The sequence below is a fragment of the Mesoplodon mirus genome, assembly GCF_964341445.2.
Source record: "Mesoplodon mirus genome assembly, chromosome: 16".
Lineage (NCBI taxonomy): Eukaryota > Metazoa > Chordata > Mammalia > Artiodactyla > Ziphiidae > Mesoplodon > Mesoplodon mirus.
This window is the reverse complement of record NC_138992.1, coordinates 38,605,932-38,628,472: the sequence shown is the minus strand read 5'-3', so window position 1 is coordinate 38,628,472 and position 22,541 is coordinate 38,605,932. Positions and strand designations below refer to the sequence as shown.

Sequence of the window (22,541 nt, the reverse complement as noted above, 5' to 3'; positions counted from 1 at the left end):
TCTCAAGAAACTAGGCATAGAGGGAACCTACCTCAACATAATACAGGCCATATATGACAGACCCACAGCCAACATCGTTCTCAGTGGTGAAAAACTGAAACCATTTTCTCTAAGACCAGGAACAACACAAGGTTGCCCACTCTCACCACTATTATTCAACATAGTTTTGGAAGTTTTAGCCACAGCAATCAGAGAAGAAAATGAAATAAAAGGAATCCAAATCGGAAAAAAAGAAGTAAAGCTGTCACTGTTTGCAGATGATGTGACACTATTCATAAAGAATCCTAAAGATGCTATGAGAAAACTATTAGAGCTAATCAATGAATTTGGTAGAGCAGCAGTATACAAAATTAATGCACAGAAATCTCTTCCACTCCTATACATTAATGATGAAAAATTTGAAAGAAATTAAGGAAACACTCCCATTTACCACTGCAACAAAAAGAATAAAATACCTAGGAAGAAACCTACCTAAGGAGACAAAAGACCTGTATGCAGAAAACTATAAGACACTGATGAAAGAAATTAAAAATGATACAAACGGATGGAGGGAATCAACATCTTGTTCCTGGACTGGAAGAATCAACACTGTGAAGATGACTATACTACCCAAAGCAATCTACAGATTCAGTGCAATCCCTATCAAACTACCAATGGCATTTTTCAGAGAACTGGAACAAAAAATTGCACAATTTGTATGGAAACAGAAAAGACCCCAAATAGCCAAAACAATCTTGACAAAGAAAAATGGAGTTGGAAGAATCAGGCTCCCTGACTTCAGACTATACTACAAAGCTACAGCAATCAAGATAGTATGGTACTGGCACAAAAACAGAAATATAGATCAATAGAAAACAGGATAGAAAGCTCAGAGTTAAACCCACACACATATGATCATTTTATCTTTAATAAAGGCGGCAAGACTATACAGTGGAGAAAAGACAGCCTCTTTGATAAGTGGTGCTGGGAAAACTGGACAGCTACATGTAAAAGAATGAAATTAGAACACTCCCTAACACCATACACAAATACAAACTCAAAATGGATTAAAGACCTAAATGTAAGGCCAGACACTATCAAACTCTTAGAGGAAAACATAGGCAGAACACTCTACGACATAAATCACAGCAAGATCCGTTTTGACCCACCTCCTAGAGAAATGGAAATAAAAACAAAAATAAACAAATGGGACCTAATGAAACTAAAAGATTTTGCACAGCAAAGGAAACCATAAACAAGAAGAAAAGACAACACTCAGAATGGGAGAAGATATTTGCAAATGAAGCAACTGACAAAGCATTAATCTCTAAAGTATACAAGCAGCTCATGCAGCTCAATATCAAAAAACAAACCCAATCCACATATGGGCAGAAGACCTAAATAGACATTTCTCCAAAGAAGATATACAGATTGCCAACAAACACATGAAAATATACTCAACATCACTAATCATTAGAGAAATGCAAATCAAAACTACAATAAGGTATCACCTCACACTGTTCAGAATGGCCATCATCAAAAAATCCACAAACAATAAATGCTGGAGAGGGTGTGGAGAAAAGGGAACCCTCTTGCACGGTTGGTGGGGATGTAAACTGATACAGCCACTATGGAGAACTGTATGGAGGTTCCTTAGAAAACTAAACATAGAACTACCATATGACCCAGCAATCCCACTACTGGGCATATACCCTGAGAAAACCACAATTCAAAAAGAGTCATGGACCACAATGTTCACTGCAGCACTATTTACAACAGCCAGGACATGGAAGCAACCTAAGTGTCCATCGACAGATGAATGGATAAAGGAGATGTGGCACATATATACAATGGAATATTACTCATCCATAAAAAGAAATGAAATTGAGTTATTTGTAGTGAGGTGGATGGACCTAGAGTCTGTCCTACAGAGTGAAGTAAGTCAGAAAGAGAAAAACAAATACCGTATGCTAACACATATATATGGAATCTAAAAAAAAAGGTCATGAAGAACCTGGGGGCAAGATGGGAAAAAAGACGCAGACCTACTAGAGAATGGACTTGAGGATACTGGGAGGGGGAAGGGTACGCTGGGACAAAGTGAGAGAGTGGCATGGACATATATAAACTACCAAACATAGAAATAGATAGCTAGCGGGAAGCAGCCACATAGCACAGGGAGATCAGCTCGGTGCTTTGTGACCACCTAGAGGGGTGGGATAGGGAGGGTGGGAGGGAGGGAGACCCAAGAGGGAAGAGATATGGGGACATATGTATATGTATAACTGATTCACTTTGTTATAAAGCAGAAACTAACACACCATTGTATAGCAATTATACTCCAGTAAAGATGTTAAAAAGAAAAAAATACCCAAAAATTATTATAAATGCTAGAGGTTTTAAACGCTTTGCCTTCTGCTAAGAAATTATGATTTAAAAGGGACTCAAAACTAACAAGCAGAACAGCTGTAAAATAATAAAGAGCTACCTTGTAGGCAAAGACCAGACTAATCCAGGGAGACGAGAGGAGCTTTTAAAAAAGGAAATCCTCAGGCTCCACCTCAAAGCTACCAAATCAGACACTTTGAGAGTGGGACCCACAAGTCCTCCAAGTGATTCTGTTGCCTGCCAAGTTGGAGAACCAAAGTCAGAGATCAAAGTTTATGACATCAAAAATTGTGTAAGATTTCATAATCTGTGAAGCTTCCCTATTTTCCTTTCTTTCTTAATTCCTGTTGCTCCCTCTGACTAGTGTCAAAATGAAATGAACCTGGACTTCATGGGTTCAAAGGAACCTGCCGTGGGGTTAAACTCTTGAGGAATAGAGTGAATACAGTAACTTTAAAAGGGAGTCAGAAGCAGGCTAAGTCCCTAAAGCCAGCTGCAAGGAAGAAGGGAGAATTGGAAGATCGGGCCAGACTTGAAATAGAGCCCTAAGCTGAAGAGACATCTGTGAGGCTCCCTGGCAAGGCCCAATGAACCCACATTCAGTATTAGGTCTCAGGTCCCTCTCTTGACTGTATGTCAAGATACACTCCACATGGCACATAACCTCCAGGAGTCTTTTTTTATATTTGAGTGGAGACAAAATAATAACAGATCACTTGGAAAGGACACTATGAAAAACAATTGTTGAAAACTAAAGTAAGTTGAGAACAGTGACCAAAAAAATATAGTGTGCTAACTCAACGTGGGATTGGCTTGCTTTTGGAACAAAACAACTTTTACTCCCTCTGCAGAAACAAATTATGTGCAGCTCTGCCTTCATTTTGGTAACTAAATTCCCATTACCGTGTTATTACTGGTCAAAAGATGTAAGAAGCTTTTAGATGTATTTCTTTAGAAGTATGACGCTTCCAGTGACTCTCAGCTTACAAAATTATCATACAACATACGGACAAGGCCACAAATGATTCTGAAGCTCCCAAATTATTTCCTAAATATAGTAACACTTTGAAGCACTTATACAGCTTATGACCAGATATTACTTTCCCAGTGGTTCAAAGTGACTTTATTATCACATATTTGTGTGATCTTTCAAGTCCAAAAGTCATGGCTCAGATCGAATTTCTCTCTCTTTTTTTGTTGTTGTTGACCACCAGGGGCCACTTTGCAATGTCAGAAAAGTTTCATCCTATCAATGATCCGTTAAGTTCTCAAGGATTAAAACAAACAAAAAACACCAAAAAAAACCCCTAACTTAAGAATTACTGATCGCCTCCTGTCCTAACATAGACTCCAGCTCTGCCTTCACAGAAACCCACAGGGAAAGAGGAGAAACGAGGTTTCAGGGGATCCTGAATATAGCCTCTTTCCTGAACTAGTGGTTTCCTCACGTACATTACCCTTACTGCTTTTGTTATCCTTTGCGTACCATGGTCACTGCTTTGAAACGACTAACCATAGTTTTAAAGTTATAATTGTTTCCCAATTTTTAATTAATCATAAAATTATGTACCAACCTGAACTGTTATCTGCATGAGAAAACTGTTTCACAGCACTAAGTTTTTAAAGCTCCAGCCAAAAATTTTAAGTCTACATCCATTCCCTCACTGTCAGTTAATGTAGTTTTCCATTAATGAGGTTTTTTGTTGCTGTTTTCGTTCTTTTCTTTTTGGCTGTGCCACGCAGCTGGTGGGATCTTAGTTCCCGGACCAGGGATCAAACCCAGGCCCCCAGCAGTGAAAGCACTGAGTCTCAACCACTGGATCACCAGGGAATTCCCAATGAGGTTTTTTTTTTAAAAGCAATCCTACCCAGACCCCTAAGAATCTTAGAATCCTCCCAGTATGGAAGCCACAGGTCTATAACCAGGCTTCCCATAAGCTAGGATTTGGGGAGCCTAAAATCTGTGTTTTTAAACAACTGATTTTGATGCATCTAGTCAAGTTTATAGTTTTCTCTACTTGGAAAGTTTCTGTCCACTGTTAAACCCAATTCATTCAACTGACAACTCAAATGTCACTTCTTAGAGTGGCAGTATATCTTTGGTAAGAGCATGGGTTTTCAAACTGACTGCCAGAGTTCTAATCCTGGCTCTGGCCCCTGGACAAGTTACTGAATCTTTTTATGCGTAATTTCTTCATTTGGAAAATAGGGACAATAACAGTACCTACCTCATATGGTTGTTGTGAAGATTAAATGAATTAATACAAGTAAAGCAGCAAAGACAGAGCTGGCACACAGTAAATGAACAATCAATAACTTATTATTTCTATGATTTTCCTACCTCTCCTAAATTAAATCAATAGCTGTATACAATATCTGTTAAGACTCTAACATTATGTAAAGCAATTACATTTTAAAAACTTGTCTTCCACACTAGATTATGAGTTCCACAAGAATACAGACCGTGACTCATTGATTTTTCTATCCTCAAATCATATTCTCTTATCATGCTCTACTGTTACTGAATGATCTATCAACCCAGTGGAAAACTGTCATTGCTTTTTAGTTGAAGATTACTTACTTTACAATGTTTCTATAAGCCAAATTTTCACCAGTTGGCTTCTAACACTTTTTATAATGAATACCCATGCATTTGATGAAATAGAAAAATGCTCTATTAAGGGCCCATTCGGAGTGAAGTATGACAGGTAAATAAACACTACTATCTGTGAGGGAACTGCATCAAATGCAGTCTAGTTCTGACAGTTATATTAAAGGCATAGTTCTTTGCCCACCTTTACTTCAGGAACACATTTGGCAAGTGGAATAGAGGAATCACTTTAATGAAATTCAATCTTTCATTTATCCAATGAATACTCACTGAGTGTCTATTCACATGCCAAACAGGAAAGAAGGATGACTTTTATGAGATTCAGTCAATCATGTGTTCAACAAATATCTATCCAGTGCCTACTAATTGGCCCATTATAGTTCCAGGCTCTGGGAATTCAGTGTATAAATCAGACAAGATCTGCTTTCAAAACGTTAACATTCTTGTGAACAAGCAGATAATGTCATTCACCAAGTAAAGAACAGGAAAAAGTCTAATTAGCTTAGAAAATATAATTATGGCTTTGGCATGATAGCTAACTGGAACGGTTTTATGCTTTGGTAGGAGATCATTATAACATGGCTTGTTAACTAATGGATTTAGATAGACTGTGAATGGAAAAGTACATTTAGAATTGAAAGGACCTTTAAGGGAAGTGATCTATTTCAAATCTAAAGGGAGAAAAGCACAAGAGAGTATGTTAGATTCCAACAGGCAGAATGAGGACTAGGTTACAAACTACAGGGAAACAGATTCATCACTCATTTCTCCTCTGGAGATGTACATGAATGCCCTAGAAGGTATAAACTTTTCACAAGTGATCCATCTACTGCATTTGCTAGATGTGGTCTTGCTGAAAAGATGCGCAAAAAGAAATGTGACCTTAATACGACTCTCAGAGCTCTACTGCATTTGGTCTTATTCCTTCACAAACAGCAAGGGGTTTCCACAAGCGGACTGTGCACATGGGGAGCAGCTCCGGATGAAGGGCGATGACAGCTCTTACAGAACAGCGACCTACGCGCTCCTCACCTGCGGGAACTTGACAATGATGTGGTGCGGAATGTGCATCACGTTGTGCACGTAGTCGAAAGTCTCGGTAAGTTTCCTCTTATTTGCAGTTAACATCTTTGGGATTTTGGTGATCATATGTTGAATTTCATTACGTTTAAAACCTAGTTCAAGCCGATAAACCTAAGAGAAAGACAGAAATAGTTACTTGGGTAATATGCCAGAGGACACATTGATTCTTTCAAAATTTAAAATAAGGACATTAAAATCTGGAGATGGCTATTCCAATGACTTTAAGGGTTCACAGTTTCCTGCTTCTGGGGTAACCTGAATTTTAAACCCCTCTCCTGAGGCTGAGCTACTCACAGCCTGATGACCACCATGAAGATCACCAAAAGGAGCTAGCATAATTACGAAATAAGAGTAACAGTGGGGCTTCCCTGGTGGCGCAGTGGTTGAGAGTCCGCCTGCCGATGCAGGGGACACGGGTTCGTGCCCCGGTCCAGGAGGATCCCACATGCCGCGGAGCGGCTGGGCCCGTGAGCCATGGCCGCTAAGCCTGCGCATCCGGAGCCTGTGCTCCGCAACGGGAGAGGCCACAACAGTGAGAGAGAGGCCCGCGTACCGCAAAAAAAAAAAAAAAAAAAAAAAAAAAAAAAAGAATAACAGTGCTCACAGGAGGCCTGGGCAGGTTACCTGTACGGGCCCTACACCACACAGACCAACAGTAAGATTTTCAAAGTGCTTTCTGAGCTTCTGCTCCCAAGCACACTCCTATGCATGTCATCTGGGAAAACTCCATGTCAAAATTCTAAACAGAGATGATTAAAAAAAAAACCACTCCGATGTAGGTTAGGTGCTCTGTGTGCATTCATAGTATCCCATGCTCCCTCACCAATCCGTTGCTCTCATCACTCTGCAGGAGATCCCCCCACTGGACTGTAAGCTCCACAACGGCAGGGACTATCTCCCCAGCATAGGGCATGGGCAGGCGCTCAATAAAAATGTCTTCAACGGCTGAGTATGAAACACTTTAGGCACCTCAGAAAATAGGCTTAATATAATAATTTCAAATACTCCGACAGCTTTGTATACCACCAAGTCAGCTGCCCCTGGTTCTATACTATTCTCTTGGAGGGAGGACAGTAAAGAGTGTCTGGTATGTTCTGTGATAGATCTAGAGCTGGCTATTGGCACAGGTTCTAGGAGAGCAATGTGCTGGCTACTACTCTCTTCAAAGAAGCCTTCTGGCTCCAGGCTCCACAGCTCATCTCCCGCCTAGGTGACGGAGACACAGACCCTCACCCTGGGCAAAGGAAGCAGCTTCCAGGTCCCATCCAGATACCTAACCTGCTCCTCTAGGATTACGGGTATCAATGTCTGCAAGGAGACTAACTCATGTAACACCTGGTTGACGTGTGAAAAAATTATAAACTAAGATAAACTGCTTGCTAGATATTTATTATATCATTTCCTATGTCTATCTTTTTAGAAATAACTTCTTTCACAATCCAGTTTTCTTTAAGATGATGGGAGCAAATCTATCCTCTTCAGAGGACTTAACCACTTAAAGAAGCTGATTTCTCAAACACTAACAGTCATCCTACCTTCATGTTTTCCTTCACAGGCTCCAGACTTCCAGTTAGTAGCCTTGGGAGACGAATTACCAGATCTCTAGTCTACAGTTATAAAACAGTCTATTATTAATATGTATGCATATTCAACTAGGTTGGAAAAAACAAGGCATTACTAGGAATACAAAACTAAAATTTAAAATATGACCCAGTAGAGAAATGCTAAGGAACCCAAAAATACATAAACTTAATATTGTTTGAGGAAAAAAACCAGTGCTCAGAATAAAACTTAAGAAACCAACTTGGTGGAATTATTACACAATGATATAGCTATATGATTAACCTAGCAAGGTAATTCATTCTTGTACAGAAAATATCAGGCATTTATAGAATTCATACAGGCCACGTATCTGTTAGAAACATGAGATTTAACAGTTACTAAATGTAGCTGACATGGAAACATACAAATTCTCTCCTTCTCTTTACCTTCTTCACACTAAGTTCAAGTTCTTTCTGAAAAAATCCCAATCTGTTATCCAGTCTTTCCACTGAAAAACTCAGCAAAAATGGTGCATTTCTGACCATCTGTGCAATATCCACTTTACTGAAATTTTTTGACAGTAGATAAGCCACCCTAGAGAACAAACAAAATACATGTACATATGATAAATATTTACTAATGTCATATTCCCACACCAAAAAAAAGTTTAAGTAAAAACATTCTATAATAATGGCCCCAAATATGGTTAAAACAAAACAAGCATCCATCCAACTCTAGAATGGTTTCCATTTATAATTGGAAACAGAAAATATTTCCGAAACCCGCTAATAGACAGATTCTCTTTTCAGTTAATCTGACTTATTTCATTAGTTGGTAGAAAAAAATGAAATAGCTTCTGTTTAATTTTTCTTTTTTTTTTGCTAAGAATAGAAAACACACAAATTAAGAAAAGAAGGGATTCAGAACTCTTTTTACAAAGAAAGACCATCAAGCACGGCTAAGACTGAAAAGAGGAAATTTTTTTTTGGCTGCGCTGTGCGGCTTGCATGATCTTAGTTCCCCCAGCAGGGATCAAACCCAGGCCCCCGGCAGTGGAAGTGTGGAGTCCTAACCACTGGACTGCCAGGGAATTCCTGGAAATTTTTATTTTAGTACATTTACTGAGAATGTATTTTCTTTTTTTTTTTTTCGCGGTACGCGGGCCTCTCACTGCTGTGGCCTCTCCCGTTGCGGAGCACAGGCTCCGGACACGCAGGCTCAGCAGCCACGGCTCACGGGCCCAGCCGCTCCGCGGCATGTGGGATCTTCCCGGACCGGGGCACGAACCCGTGTCCCCTGCATCGGCAGGCGGACTCTCAACCACTGTGCCACCAGGGAAGCCCCGAGAATGTATTTTCATAAATAATTTTTACTGCGGTCCTTCAATATGTATTTTGTTAACAACTGAGAAGTTTCCTGCTAAATTTCTGGGAAACAAAGTAAGGTAGCAAAATACAGGAAGTTTGACTATAAAATAACATTATTGATTTTTAAAAATCTATAAACATAGTAAAAGGCAGTTTAATTAAATGCCTAAAATATTCCCTGACATTATCTTGTTTAATTCTCATCAGAAAAACAAACAAACAAAAACAACCCCCTGTGAGCCAAGTAAATTTCCCACATTGCATTTGAAAAAACACACTCAGAGGAGTTAAATAACTTGTCTTAGACCACCAGCTAATTAATGACAGAGCTGAAACTTGAACTCAGGCATGCCTACTTCTAATGACTACGATACTTTTATACCATATATTGGAACTTATTATATTTTATACTCAGTGACTATTACCCCTTTAAACCAGTCCCTTAGAGGCAATGAGAGAAAAAAAACTGATAAATTTAACTACATAAAAATTTTAAATGCAAGGCAAAAAGAAATCATCAACCAAGTCAGACAAGTGACAGTCTGGTAAAATATTTACAACATGTCACAGAGAAGGAACTAATTTTGTTAATATATATAAAAATGCTTACCAAAAAAAGAAAAAGGCCCAATTAAGAATAGTAAAGGACAATTCTAATTTATAGAAAAGGAAATGTAAACAGAAGTTCGACATAGGAGAAGATCCTCAAAAAAGAGAAAAGATCCTCCAAACATCTGATATTCCAAACATCATTTCCAAAACAATGAGGTAATGTTTTCATTTTTGAAATGAACTGAAATCATAAAGTTTGATGACACTGTATTAGTGTGGAAAACAGGGAAATTGGCACTTCTGTACACTGTTGGTGGGAGTGTAAGCTGGAAAACCTGTATGAAGGACAATTTGTCAATATCTATTAAAATTATAAATGCATATATCCTTTGACCTAGAAATTCTAGGTCTGGAAATGTATCCTACAGATATACACCAATATGTGACATGATGTATATATAAGAGGAGTCACTGCAGCTTCTTTGTGATAGTAAAGCCAGAAACAACCACCATGTTTACCAAAAGGGGACTAGACACATCCACAGTATGAACAGTATAAAAGGCTTAAAAAGACTAGGCAGAGCCAATAAAAACTATCTCCAACACAGAGTTCAGGTAAGAATGTGAGGTGCAGAATGGTATGCATATATGCTACAAACTGTATGGACATGTGTTCTTGTGTATGTGTATACATAGGTACACATACATGCTTGTAGATGATAGAACATTCTTAGCTAGTTGAACAAAAAACTTGATACTAGCAGCTGCCTCCATAGATGGGTCTTGCAAGGCTGATGAGGGATAGGAATATGTAGGTTGGGAAGGAGAATGACCATTTTTTTCCTTTGTTTTGGACACAGGAAAGATCAATATCTGATTAAAATATTATTGAAACTGTTATCTACTGTGATAACTTTTCCAATAAAAAATTAAGATACAAGGCCCAGCCAAAAGAAAATTTCTAACTTAAATGCAGATTATTCATTTGAAAATTCTTAAAAAGGATCAACCAACGTTTTAATACATTTCAAATTCTCTTCATTGAAGAGAAAACAAGTATATACGATCAGTGCTATTCTAGAAATTCTAGCAAATAAGACTGCTGTACATACCAGAGCCAGAAGGTAAGTTCAAGAAAGATGATCATACCTTTGCCTCTTCCAGGAGAAGCTTATTTTTCACTGTATACCCTTTTGAGTACATGTGGTAAATTACCTATTAAAAAATTCCAAGTAACTTTTTAAAATGCTCCAGTTTAATTTGGCAGTCAGCCAGGTTTAGGAAACATTAGACTATACTATTACATGAGAGTATTCTTTAATTGTTAGGAGCATGTGTGATCTTGAGCAAGTTAACTTAAGCTGCTTTTAAGCTTATGTTTCCTTCATAGAATTAAAAGTAGGGAGACAGGACAGTGTAGTAGCCAGGACTCTGGAGTTAGACTAAGTGGATTTGAATCCCACTGCCACTTATACTAGCTGGGTAATCTTGGGCAAATTATTTAACCTCTCTGTGCCTCTTCTGTAAAATGGGGATATTAATAATAATGGTGCAGTAGGCAGCCTCTGAAACAGTTCCCAATGATCTCCACCTCCTGGTATGAACTCTTTCTTGAACTAAATCTTGAGCAAAAGGGCAAGTTGGTTTTTAAATGGGGAGAGAATGAGCGTTCCAGACAGTCAGGAGGGGCGGAGCTAGACATGTCAGACTGAGTCTCCTAGAATCATTCTTTCCCTCCCCTGTATTGTAATAGCCTGTCTATATTACACCAGACTGTAAGTCACATGAAGGGAGAGAGTGTGTCTATCTAAGTGCCTTGCATACATAATAAGGGTTCAAACTATTCAATATAAGAAATGTAGTTTTTTTTTGTTCTGTTTTTTCCTAGTTCAGAGACATTAGACTCTGATAGTTCAAGGAACTGCAAAGCTCTCTGAAACCGGTATGAGAATAGTCTAGGGGGAGAAGACAGTTGCAGTATTCTTCATGGGAAATGATGGGGACCCGAGGTAAAGTATTCAAAGTGAAGATTAAGAGAAGTGCATTGACTGATTGAGAGCAATAAAAATAGAACCAACAGGCCTTGGTAGTTTATTAGATGTGGATGATAAAAGAAGAGAAGCCAAAGTTAACACCAGTATTTCTGATCTGGGCAGCGGGGTGAACAGTGCTCTCATTCAGGCAATCTGGGAAGACCTAATTTACATGAGAGGTGGGGGTGATGATAAATCCAAGAGGTGAACTTATGAGACACAGACGCTGTCTCACTCTCTGGTGTGCCCAATGCCCAGCAGGATCGTTACCTCACAGATCAATACTATCTCACTGTATCAATTCTCACAGATGCAATAAATTCTTTTTTTTTTTTTTTTTTTTTTTTTTTGCTGTATGCGGGCCTCTCACTGTTGTGGCCTCTCCCGTTGTGGAACACAGGCTCCGGACGCACAGGCCCAGTGGCTGTGGCTCACGGGCCCAGCCGCTCCGCGGCATGTGGGATCTTCCCGGACCGGGGCACGAACCCGTGTCCCCTGCATCGGCAGGCGGACTCTCAACCACTGTGCCACCAGGGAAGCCCCTGCAATAAATTCTTTGAATGTTAAATGAAGTACAAAGATGTTTATAAAAGTGCTATTTAAAGAAGAAAAAAAGGAAAAACCAAAATAGACAGAAATGATTAAGCAAGTTATACAATATTTGCCAAAACAAGGTCAAATGTCTACCATCAAAAATTGTCCAGAAAGAACAACAGAAAAGACCAGGCTTTCATAATTTGAAGTGTCCTATCAGATAACTTAGCCATTGGTAATGGATTTTTAAAAAAACTTATCCCAGTTTCCAAAGGATTGACTTAGCATTAAGTTGAAAACATAAAAATAATGATGGGTAGTTGAACAAAAGAACTGATATAGATACTTAATTTTGATCAAAGAAGGTCCATAACAAAAAAATAACATTCACATTCATTAATTACCTCAGTAGATCCTTGTGCTGCTGAAACTTAAAAAAATAACTTACACATCTATTTCTTCATAGCCACTTCTAGGATTATGTGAAAATCATTCTAAAAGCCCTACCTGGTCTTAAGATTTTCAAGGTCTTCAGAGAAAATAGCATAGTTTTTTGTCAGGAATGTTCCCAGTTGGTTATCCTCTATGCCCAAATCTTTAAGAAACAGGAGTATTTGCTTAATGTCTTTTTCAAAATCCAGTCGCAGAAGGAGGTTGGCTGCATCTGGATGTTTTTCTATCTTGGATAAATCCACTCCTGTAATAAATTACGAACACCATTTGAAGATAACTGCTTGGCTGAGTCATTAAACTTTATATACAGAAACACAAGAAATTACTGATGGAGATCAACAACCCATCCCAAGGAGACCTGAGACAGGCCAATAGAAACTTCTAAATATTTTTAAACTAATTTGGTTGTAGAAATAAAAATAAATTTTTAAAAAATGTAGTACTTATTTCAAAGCCATGTATAAAGGAAAACAGTGCATTTGGGGCTAAATTTCCACCCAAAACAAATTCACTACGTCATATTGACCTAGGATCATCATTTTTACTGATGGTTTCTTGAATATTGTTTGCAGGATGCTTATGAGCCCCTAATGATCTCCACAGTAACTGCTTAACTGGTAATTCTGCAGGATAACAAACCCTATGAATTTTTACTTTCTTTGATGTTTATCATTTCTTTAATTATAAGCATTATTTAAAAAATTTGTTTATAATCCCCTCCACAGAAGGAATAAAAGTTACCCTGTGTCTTACTCATTGTATTCTCCAGGCCTTTAGCATAAAGACAAGTACCTTGAAGAAGCTCAAGAAATATCTGCATGAAGCAGGTGAACATACACAGCCCTCAAGTACAAAATGAAGCAGAAAGTATATCACCTTCAACCTTCACATATCCTTAGAATCTTAGGTAATCTAAGTAAATGAGACAAGGGACAGGAGAGATTAAGAAGGGGGAGAAAGCAAGTTGTTATTTTACTTTGGTTATGGATATAATTAGATGTTCACGTTAATTAGGCAGGGAATCAAAGTAACCTTTGATTCAAAATTCTCATTACAACTAAGCATTTTATTCTCTCGCTTTTTTCTTTTACCTGATTTTTAAAAATTAAACATGAATAGGAAAGGCCTATTCCTTATCTTTAAAATAAACTTTTGAAAATAATGTAAAACTTTAGTTTAGACTTAAATTTTATATTCTTAAAAATATTTCTTTAGGTTAAAATGTAACTCTCAAACCAATTTCTAGATGCAACTTTACAGTCTTAAATATAAAAACAATGAAATAAAAGCACTTTTTTTAATGGTGTCTACAACCAGAAAAATAAATTATAATTCCATGTATTATTAGATCCAAATATAATTCCAAACCCAAATTTCTTGATATTAAAACAGGTATTGATATAAGATGATCATGAACAGAAAAACAGATTACACACCCACACATACACACAGAATGAAGACACAGAATGAAGACCAAAAACAGATCCAGGATAAACTACAAATCTAGTAAACAATAAGGACATTTCAAATCAATGAGGGAAAAGATGGACTATTCATTAAAATATAATGGGACCTCTAGCTATATATTTGAAAACTAATAATCCCTTCTATGTCTGATACAAAAATTAATTTCAGATAGATTAAGAATCTAACTATGTACTCACTCTAAAGCTACTAGAAGAAAACACAGAATTTTAAAAATAATATTAAGTATGACTACACAAGCCATTGTATGGCTTTCTGTAATACATGTATTTGCATAGAAAAAGGTGGGGTAATGTATGTCTTTGGGTAGAAAATTTGCACTCAACAAACTGGTGACAGTGGTTACCTTTGGAAAGTGGAACTGGAAATGTAGAGGTGGTAAGAGTTCTTTCTCCTGTAACAGTCTGCACTTTTAACAACTAGATGTAATTCTTTTATAATTTAAAAATAATACTAATAGAAAAATAAATTAAATTATTCGATGGATGGGTAAATAAGATAGAAACTAGTTCCAAAAATCTGTGATAAATGTGGGAAGGGATGCTTTGAAAATAACATAAAGGGTTCGGACTCCAAACTTAACTCCATATTACAGCTGACATGTGCTGAAGTGCCTCACTCAGCATGAGCCGTCACACCCTGACTGTGTCGAAATCCAATTCCTGAAAAGCTGCTTCTTAACAGCAACAGGAGAGCAGAATCTCACCAGGAGAGCACACTGCTGTCAGCACAAATACTTGGGCTTACTCACGATTTCATTAACTTGAAAAAATAGTCACTGAATGCCTCTCATGGACCAGGCACTTATGGGAATATAAAAAATGAATAATACATGATTCTGACTTCTAGCTGACCACAGCCTAAGTTGGCTTTACCCCATCAGTTCAGTAACTAGAATTACCACCGTATTCAGTTATGGTTACACATGACTTAGTGTATCAATCAGAGTCTGGCAGGCAACAGTAGTTGTCCTAGAAAGTTCAAATGAAAAACACTTTAATGAAGGGACTCTGTACAGTGGTGTGAGTAGAGTCAAGGGAACAAACAAGGGCATCCCTAGTGCTAAAGAGACAGGGAGGAAAGAGTGTTATGAGAACCCAGAGGGAGCTGGAAGCTATAAAGAAAGGGCCGCTCAGTAGGAGCTGTTGCCATGGAGCAAAGCAGTTCCATGACCCAAGGCTGGAAGGGAAAAGGGAAAAAAACTCCCATCTGCCCTCCCTCTTCTCGGACAAGTGCCCCCCACTGCTGAAGCTGCCCAGAAGCCAGCTGGCAAAGGAGGCCGAGTGCAGAGGTTAGCCTCCTGGGATAAAGAACAAGCAGAGAAAGGGAGAAAACAGATCTGAGAAGCAGAGAAGAACCAGGACACTTGAGCCCTCAGAAATACTGCTTAACGATGCAATCATGGTTCCTCTAGGGTCCTGTTATTTAAGTTCCTGCCAAGATGTGCTGTTGAAGTATCAGCATACAGATGAAGGAATGGCTGAAACATATTTCAAAGCTCTAGGTATACTGTGAATTATTTAAATGTAGGGACCACATGGGTCTTACGTTTATCTGGCATTACCCGTAGCACCTCTCACAGGGCTGGGAAAGCCCTGGGCTTTCATGCCTGCAGCAGATGTCATTTTTCTCTCTCCTTTGAACCCACAGAACACTTTATGTGTATCTCTGTGTGGAATTTATCACTTCACCTTTCATTTTTGGATTTCTGTTATTCTTATGGATGTGTATTTACATGCTCCTGAAGACCTGAAGCTTCTTGAGAACAAAGGCCATTCCCTATACATTTGAGTAACTTGCACAGGGACAGATGAGTAAGCAATTATAATAGTGTTATTACTGCCAGGACTGAGGTAAGCAGGGGGTGAGGCCAAGAGCCCAGAGGAGGGTCACTCTATCTGGAGGGTCAGAGAAGACATTTGGGAAGGTACTTGAACTTGAGTTAAGTTCTCCAGTTGTCAGACCTGGCCAACAAAAAGGAGGGAAGCGGCAAGCAAGTGAAGCTGAAAGGCTAAGCAAGGGCCAGACCAGGAAGAGCTTAGAAGGATTTCACGTAGGTCACTGACATAGGCAGATTTGCATTTTAGAAAAAGCACTGATGTTAGAGAGATTACCAGGGCGGTACTGCTGAAAGGAAGACTATCAAGCTAGGAAGCTCCTAACTTTTCACTGAAAACTAAGGCAGTGACTAAGCAATGAGAGAAGCAGTGGATTTGAGATAATCCCTTGCCCATCCTGTTCCTCTCAATCCCCCAAAGGCGGTTTCTTATCTGGGAAAATCAAATAAGAGAAGTGCCAGGTCCAGAGATAATGGGAAAAGCAGAAAGTAGCAATAAGGTGCTAGACTGAAAATATTGGTAAGAGGACTAACCTAAGTTTGCAGGGAGATCTCTTGGCTGCCTTCAACCATCCAGATCTGGGAGCATCCTACCAGTCGACGAGCTAAAATAGTTATGGCGCAGGCCTAGAGAGAAACCATCCACATCAGGAGGATAGCTGGCTCCAGAAGGAAGGTCAGGGTAGTAGGGAAATGGAAGTAATCTATCATCTGATAGGGTTCACTGTAGGAAAAACTGTCCTTGGGCTTCCCTGGTGGCGCAGTGGTTGAGAGTCCGCCTGCCGATGCAGGGGACACGGGTTCGTGCCCCGGTCCGGGAAGATCCCACATGCCGCGGAGCGGCCGGGCCCGTGAGCCATGGCCGCTGGGGCTGCGCGTCCGGAGCCTGTGCTCTGCAACGGGAGAGGCCACAACAGTGAGAGGCCCGTGTACCGCAAAAAGAAAAAAAGAAAAGAAAAGAAAAAAAAAAAACTGTCCTGAGAGGCCATTGGAAGTTGTGGGAAAATTTAAAGAAAACTAATCAAATGAAAAACAAAACAATTGTTAACTCCAAGAAAATGAAAGGTTGAAAAGGAAGGAAAACAATCATAGCACACTTCCTAGACAGCAGTCGAGCAATATTTAGAATTATAATGAAATCAGTGACTAATGATTAACCTCAAAATTGTTAATATAGCCTATTGGGAGAACTGAAGAGAATGAAAGGGAAAAGTATGTGTATATATAAGAGATTAACTGATGTCTAAAACTGATGAACCAAGCAACAGCACCATAAGCAATTACATGAACATTTAGAGGTTAAATACAAACAGAAAGAGCTAGGAAAGGAGATACTCTAGGGAACGGGGTGCGAAGTCAGGAAGGATGAAGCTGGGGGAGTGCGGTTTTTCACTAGAAGCCTTTTCACACTATTTGACTTCTATGCGTGTGTATGTACTTTGATAAAGATTAAAAATGCTAATTTTAAAAGTAAGGCAGGGGCTTCCCTGGTGGTGCAGTGGTTGAGGGTCTGCCTGCCGATGCAGGGGACGCGGGTCCATGCCCCGGTCCGGGAAGATCCCACATGCCGAGGAGCGGCTGGGCCCGTGAGCCACGGCCGCTGAGCCTGCGCATCCGGAGCCTGTGCTCCGCAACGGGAGAGGCCACAGCAGTGAGAGGCCCGTGTACCACAAAAAAAAAAAAAAAAAAAGTAAGGCAATAAAATAAGTGTAGGTTACTCAGACTTACCTAGAAGCACTAACTTCTTCAGAGTCTCGGAATGATCCACATAGTCTCGAAGTGTGAATGAAGATGGGGGCAGTGGGGGGTCCGCAATAATCTGAACGGCCTCCTCCTCGGAAATTGGCTGCAATGGAGACAATGGAGGCAAATCGTCCAGTCCTTTGCAGCCAGGATATGGAAAAGGAGAAGTGAGTTAGCTCTCCAATCTGTATACTTGAAGCTCTTTCTACAAAGACAGCCTCTTGGCTAGTTTGCTTCTTTTTGAATCTTGGCATCATTTCTAAATTAAACATCTCAAAATTCCATATATTTTCTACCTTCTAAGAGGTAAGGTTAAGACTCTTTAGAGATATCAACTACTATTCCTCCAAGATGAGAAATGTGTTGGTGAAATCCTATACAAAATTCCTTTCCTTCACTTGTAATCAACAGGTATGACTGCTAAAGACCAACTGACCTTCAAGTACATTTTGAGAAAGAGATCAAGTTTACCACAGCTTGTTAAGTTGGCTAAAAGTACAACATACCAGCCTGAATTGTACAGGTTCAAGTCATCACATCCTGAAGTGTCTTCACTTTGATCCAATCCCTTCTCCTCCAACTATTCTCAAATATGTCTGTAAGAGGACTTCTATGATTCTGTTTCTATCACCTACAATCCTTTGCCAAGGACATGACCTCTCTAGTATAGGCTTGAGTCTGAGGTTTGGTTTGTCTTAAGTCAACCCCTTAAGTATAGAAGATGCTGGTAACTGTAACCTACCTTAGGCTAAGGAATCAGGGCCGTGACTTTGTATTCTATTTTTGGTCTCTAACCACTACCCTTTCTCATTTCTCATAGCCAGCCTCCCCTCCCTGCCCTTACCCCCCAGCTTGCTTGCTTTCGTCTTCTACTTAACCTAATATTATCTCATTTACGGTGAAATATTCCTTGCCTAGGAATGTGCCTAGAACAAGAAGCACAGGAGGAAGAAGACTGACTAAAAAAAAACTACATGAGGGCGCTTTTTGGGGTGTGCAATTTGTTGTCCTTTTTGTTCTATTTGTTGTTTGTGGTGGCTGTTACACAACTAAAAGCATTATGTCAAAATTCATAAGACCGTATACCCAAAAAGGAGGACTGTTACTTGGGTAAAATTATACCCTAACTAGGTATATGGAATAGGGTAAATTAAATCCTAATAAACCTAATTACCACCAGAAAAAAAATTTTTTTAAGAATCTAAATAACGAACTTAGAAAGTGTTATTCATATAGCTATGAAACAGTCTTGTACATATTAATCTCTAAGCTTTTTTCTTAGTAAAATAGAGGCAGAATAGAAGCAAATGAATAGAAGCGGCATTGTTCTTTTTCTCTCCTGGCACAAAGTATGACTTCAAATGGGCCAACAAAATGTAAACAGGTAAGTCGTTCAATCTACGGAAGTGGGGCAAAGGGGAATTTTCTGAAACTTGAAAATTACCTTCTAGAGACAGTTCAGAATCAAAGCTGGGTATCTTCTGTGACTTCTGTGACGGCTCATTCACAGAAGGAAGCAGAGTGTTTTGGGTGCAATTAATCTCTTGACTACTTGAGTTGGTAGACTGGGAACTATTCCACACAGAGGAAGTCCAATAAGTCTTAAATCCCGACCGGAGAAAGCAATCGTCAGAGGACAGCTGAGGCTGAGCAAAAAAGCCAGGCAACAATGTTTTTCCTGCTCTGGGAAAACATTTTCTGAGTTGCATAGCAGTAAGGAAGCTACTCAACTTAATTGAGTTGAGCCATCTGGGTATCTGTTGGGCTAGCAGGGCCATTTTTCTTAAAGTAGCCTACAAAAGAAATACGTAACTATCAAAAAAGAGAAACGTATTTTACTTAAATGTTTAAAACAGTATTCAAACAACAAAAAGATAAACTGGAAATTATTTTTTTCTAATTAAAAGGTGTTTAATAAATTTAGATCCCTAAAGCAGTCAGATGTTTTTAAGCTCAGGAAAAGCCAAAAACAAGGCAGTTTCAGTTACAAACCAAAAGACAGGAACTTCTGAACTGGACAAATAAAGATATACTTTGCAATTTAAAAACAAAAAGCAAAATCAGTGGCGTAAGAAAAACAATTAAAACAAAAATCTGTAAATGTTCAAATTACAGCTGAACCTGTTAATATTTAAAGAAAACAGGTGATGCAATTAAGTGCTCTTGAAATTTGGTTTGAAGGACATTTAAGAAGATTGCTGATCAAAATAACACTGAATTATTCAGATGCATTTTATGTATGTACATTAATCACAAAATAAAAACAGGAAGAATTCTACTTAGTCATAAATGAATCATAAAATATTATTGCTATCTAGAAGGTTGGTTCTTGCTTAATTCTCAGGGTTGAGCACTATTATTACACAGATAAAGCTGTTCCTCAAAAGAGAATTGAGCAAAACCAGTTTTGCCAAATTCTGTTTGTAGGAAAAAAGAAAAAGCCTTTTTAAAAAAAGGGGTCACAAAGCAATCTACAGATTCAATGCAATCCCTATCAAACTACCACTGGCATTTTTCACAGAACTAGAACAAAAAATTTCACAATTTGTATGGAAACACAAAAGACCCCGAATAGCCAAAGCAATCTTGAGAACGAAAAATGGAGCTGGAGGAATCAGGCTCCCTGACTTCAGACTATACTACAAAGCTACAGTAATCAAGACAGTATGGTACTGGCACAAAAACAGAAAGATAGATCAATGGAACAGGATAGAAAGCCCAGAGATAAACCCACAGACATATGGTCACCTTATCTTTGATAAAGGAGGCAGGAATGTACAGTGGAGAAAGGACAGTCTCTTCAATAAGTGGTGCTGGGAAAACTGGACAGGGACATGTAAAAGTATGAGATTAGGGCCTCCCTGGTGGCGCAGTGGTTGAGAGTCCGCCTGCCGATGCAGGGGATACGGGTTCGTGCCCCGGTCTGGGAGGATCCCATATGCCGCGGAGCGGCTGGGCCCGTGAGCCATGGCCGCTGGGCCTGCGCATCCGGAGCCTGTGCTCCGCAACGGGAGAGGCCACAGCAGTGAGAGGCCCGCATACCGCAAAAAGAAAAAAAAAAATAAATAAAATAAAATAAAAGTATGAGATTAGATCACTCCCTAACACCATACACAAAAATAAGCTCAAAATGGATTAAAGACCTAAATGTAAGGCCAGACACTATCAAACTCTTAGAGGAAAACATAGGCAGAACACTCTATGACATAAATCACAGCAAGATCCTTTTGGACCCACCTCCTAGAGAAATGGAAATAAAGACAAAAATAAACACATGGGACCTAATGAAACTTAAAAGCTTTTGCACAGCAAAGGAAACCATAAACAAGACCAAAAGACAACCCTCAGAATGGGAGAAAATATTTGCAAATGAAGCAACTGACAAAGGATTAATCTCCAAAATTTATAAGTAGCTCATGCAGCTCAATAACAAAAAAACAAACAACCCAATCCAAAAATGGGCAGAAGACCTAAATAGACATTTCTCCACAGAAGATATACAGACTGCCAACAAACACATGAAAGGATGCTCAACATCTTTACTCATTAGAGAAATGCAAATCAAAACTACAATGAGATATCATCTCACACCAGTCAGAATGGCCATCATCAAGAAATCTAGAAACAATAAATGCTGGAGAGGGTGTGGAGAAAAGGGAACCCTCTTGCACTGCTGGTGGGAATGTGAATTGGTACAGCCACTATGGAGAACGGTATGGAGGTTCCTTAAAAAACTACAAATAGAACTACCATATGACCCAGCAATCCCACTACTGGGCATATACCCTGAGAAAACCATAATTCAAAAAGAGACATGTACCAAAATGTTCATAGCAGCCCTATTTACAATAGCCCGGAGATGGAAACAACCTAAGTGTCCATCATCGGATGAATGGATAAAGAAGATGTGGCACATATATACAATGGAATATTACTCAGCCATAAAAAGAAATGAAATTGAGCTATTTGTAATGAGGTGGATGGACCTAGAGTCTGTCATACAGAGTGAAGTAAGTCAGAAAGAGAAAGACAAATACTGTATGCTGACACATATATATGGAATTTAAGAAAAAAAAATGTCATGAAGAACATAGGGGTAAGACAGGAATAAAGACACAGACCTACTAGAGAATGGACTTGAGGATATGGGGAGGGGGAAGGGTAAGCTGTGACAAAGTGAAAGAGCGGCATGGACATATATACACTACCAAACATAAGGTAGATAGCTAGTGGGAAGCAGCCGCATAGCACAGGGAGATCAGCTCGGTGCTTTGTGACCGCCTGGAGGGGTGGGATAGGGAGGGTGGGAGGGAGACGCAAAAGGGAGGGGATATGGGAACATATGTATATGTATAACTGATTAAATTTGTTATAAAGCAAAAAAAATAAAATAAAGTACCAAAAATAAATAAATAAATAAATAAATAAATAAATAAATAAAGGGGTCAAAACTAATAAGCAAAATGGACAGAAATAATAAGCAACCAGCAATGAATATGTGTATATTTTGACTGAAAAAGCAGTTGTTTCTAAAGAGACTTTTATCAGGAAAGGACTTTTATATTTAGCCAGCTTAATTAAAGGGTAAATTTGGTGCATATTATTTTATATTAAGTAAGACAATCCATATAAAATACAGCATAGAGTCCAGCATATGCAAAATGCCCAACAAATGTTAGCCATCGTCATCAATATTATTATGATTACACAAGCAAACATAAATGAATTCTGAATTAACTGTTGCATACAACTTTTTGATCTCTCTCTATACTGAAATTCAGCTTGTTTTATGCTCTGAATTAGACCAGATAAATGCTTGAGGGTCTAACCTCCTCTTAGAGATTTGTGGTTTAGGGAAGTCTCGTGAAAGGAATTTATAAAAGTGAAATGTCTCACTGTCATTCTGAAATGATCTTAGAAAGGAAAAAAGTATT

General features: G+C 38.9%; 1 protein-coding gene across 2 annotated transcripts in view; it reads right to left on the bottom strand.

Annotated features, from left to right (window-relative positions):
• Nucleotides 1-22,541, bottom strand: part of MTERF3 (mitochondrial transcription termination factor 3) — a 28,787-nt gene that overhangs the window by 4,796 nt on the left and 1,450 nt on the right. For both annotated transcript variants that reach the window (XM_082601615.1, XM_082601616.1), the window contains exons 2-7: nt 19,052-19,400; nt 17,593-17,745; nt 12,597-12,786; nt 8,050-8,197; nt 7,597-7,668; nt 6,011-6,172 (exon numbers count right to left, since the gene is read on the bottom strand). In XM_082601615.1, coding sequence (XP_082457741.1) covers nt 6,011-6,172; nt 7,597-7,668; nt 8,050-8,197; nt 12,597-12,786; nt 17,593-17,745; nt 19,052-19,385 — 1,059 coding nt within the window. In that variant the 5' untranslated portion in view covers nt 19,386-19,400. The remainder of the gene's footprint in view (nt 1-6,010; nt 6,173-7,596; nt 7,669-8,049; nt 8,198-12,596; nt 12,787-17,592; nt 17,746-19,051; nt 19,401-22,541) is intronic.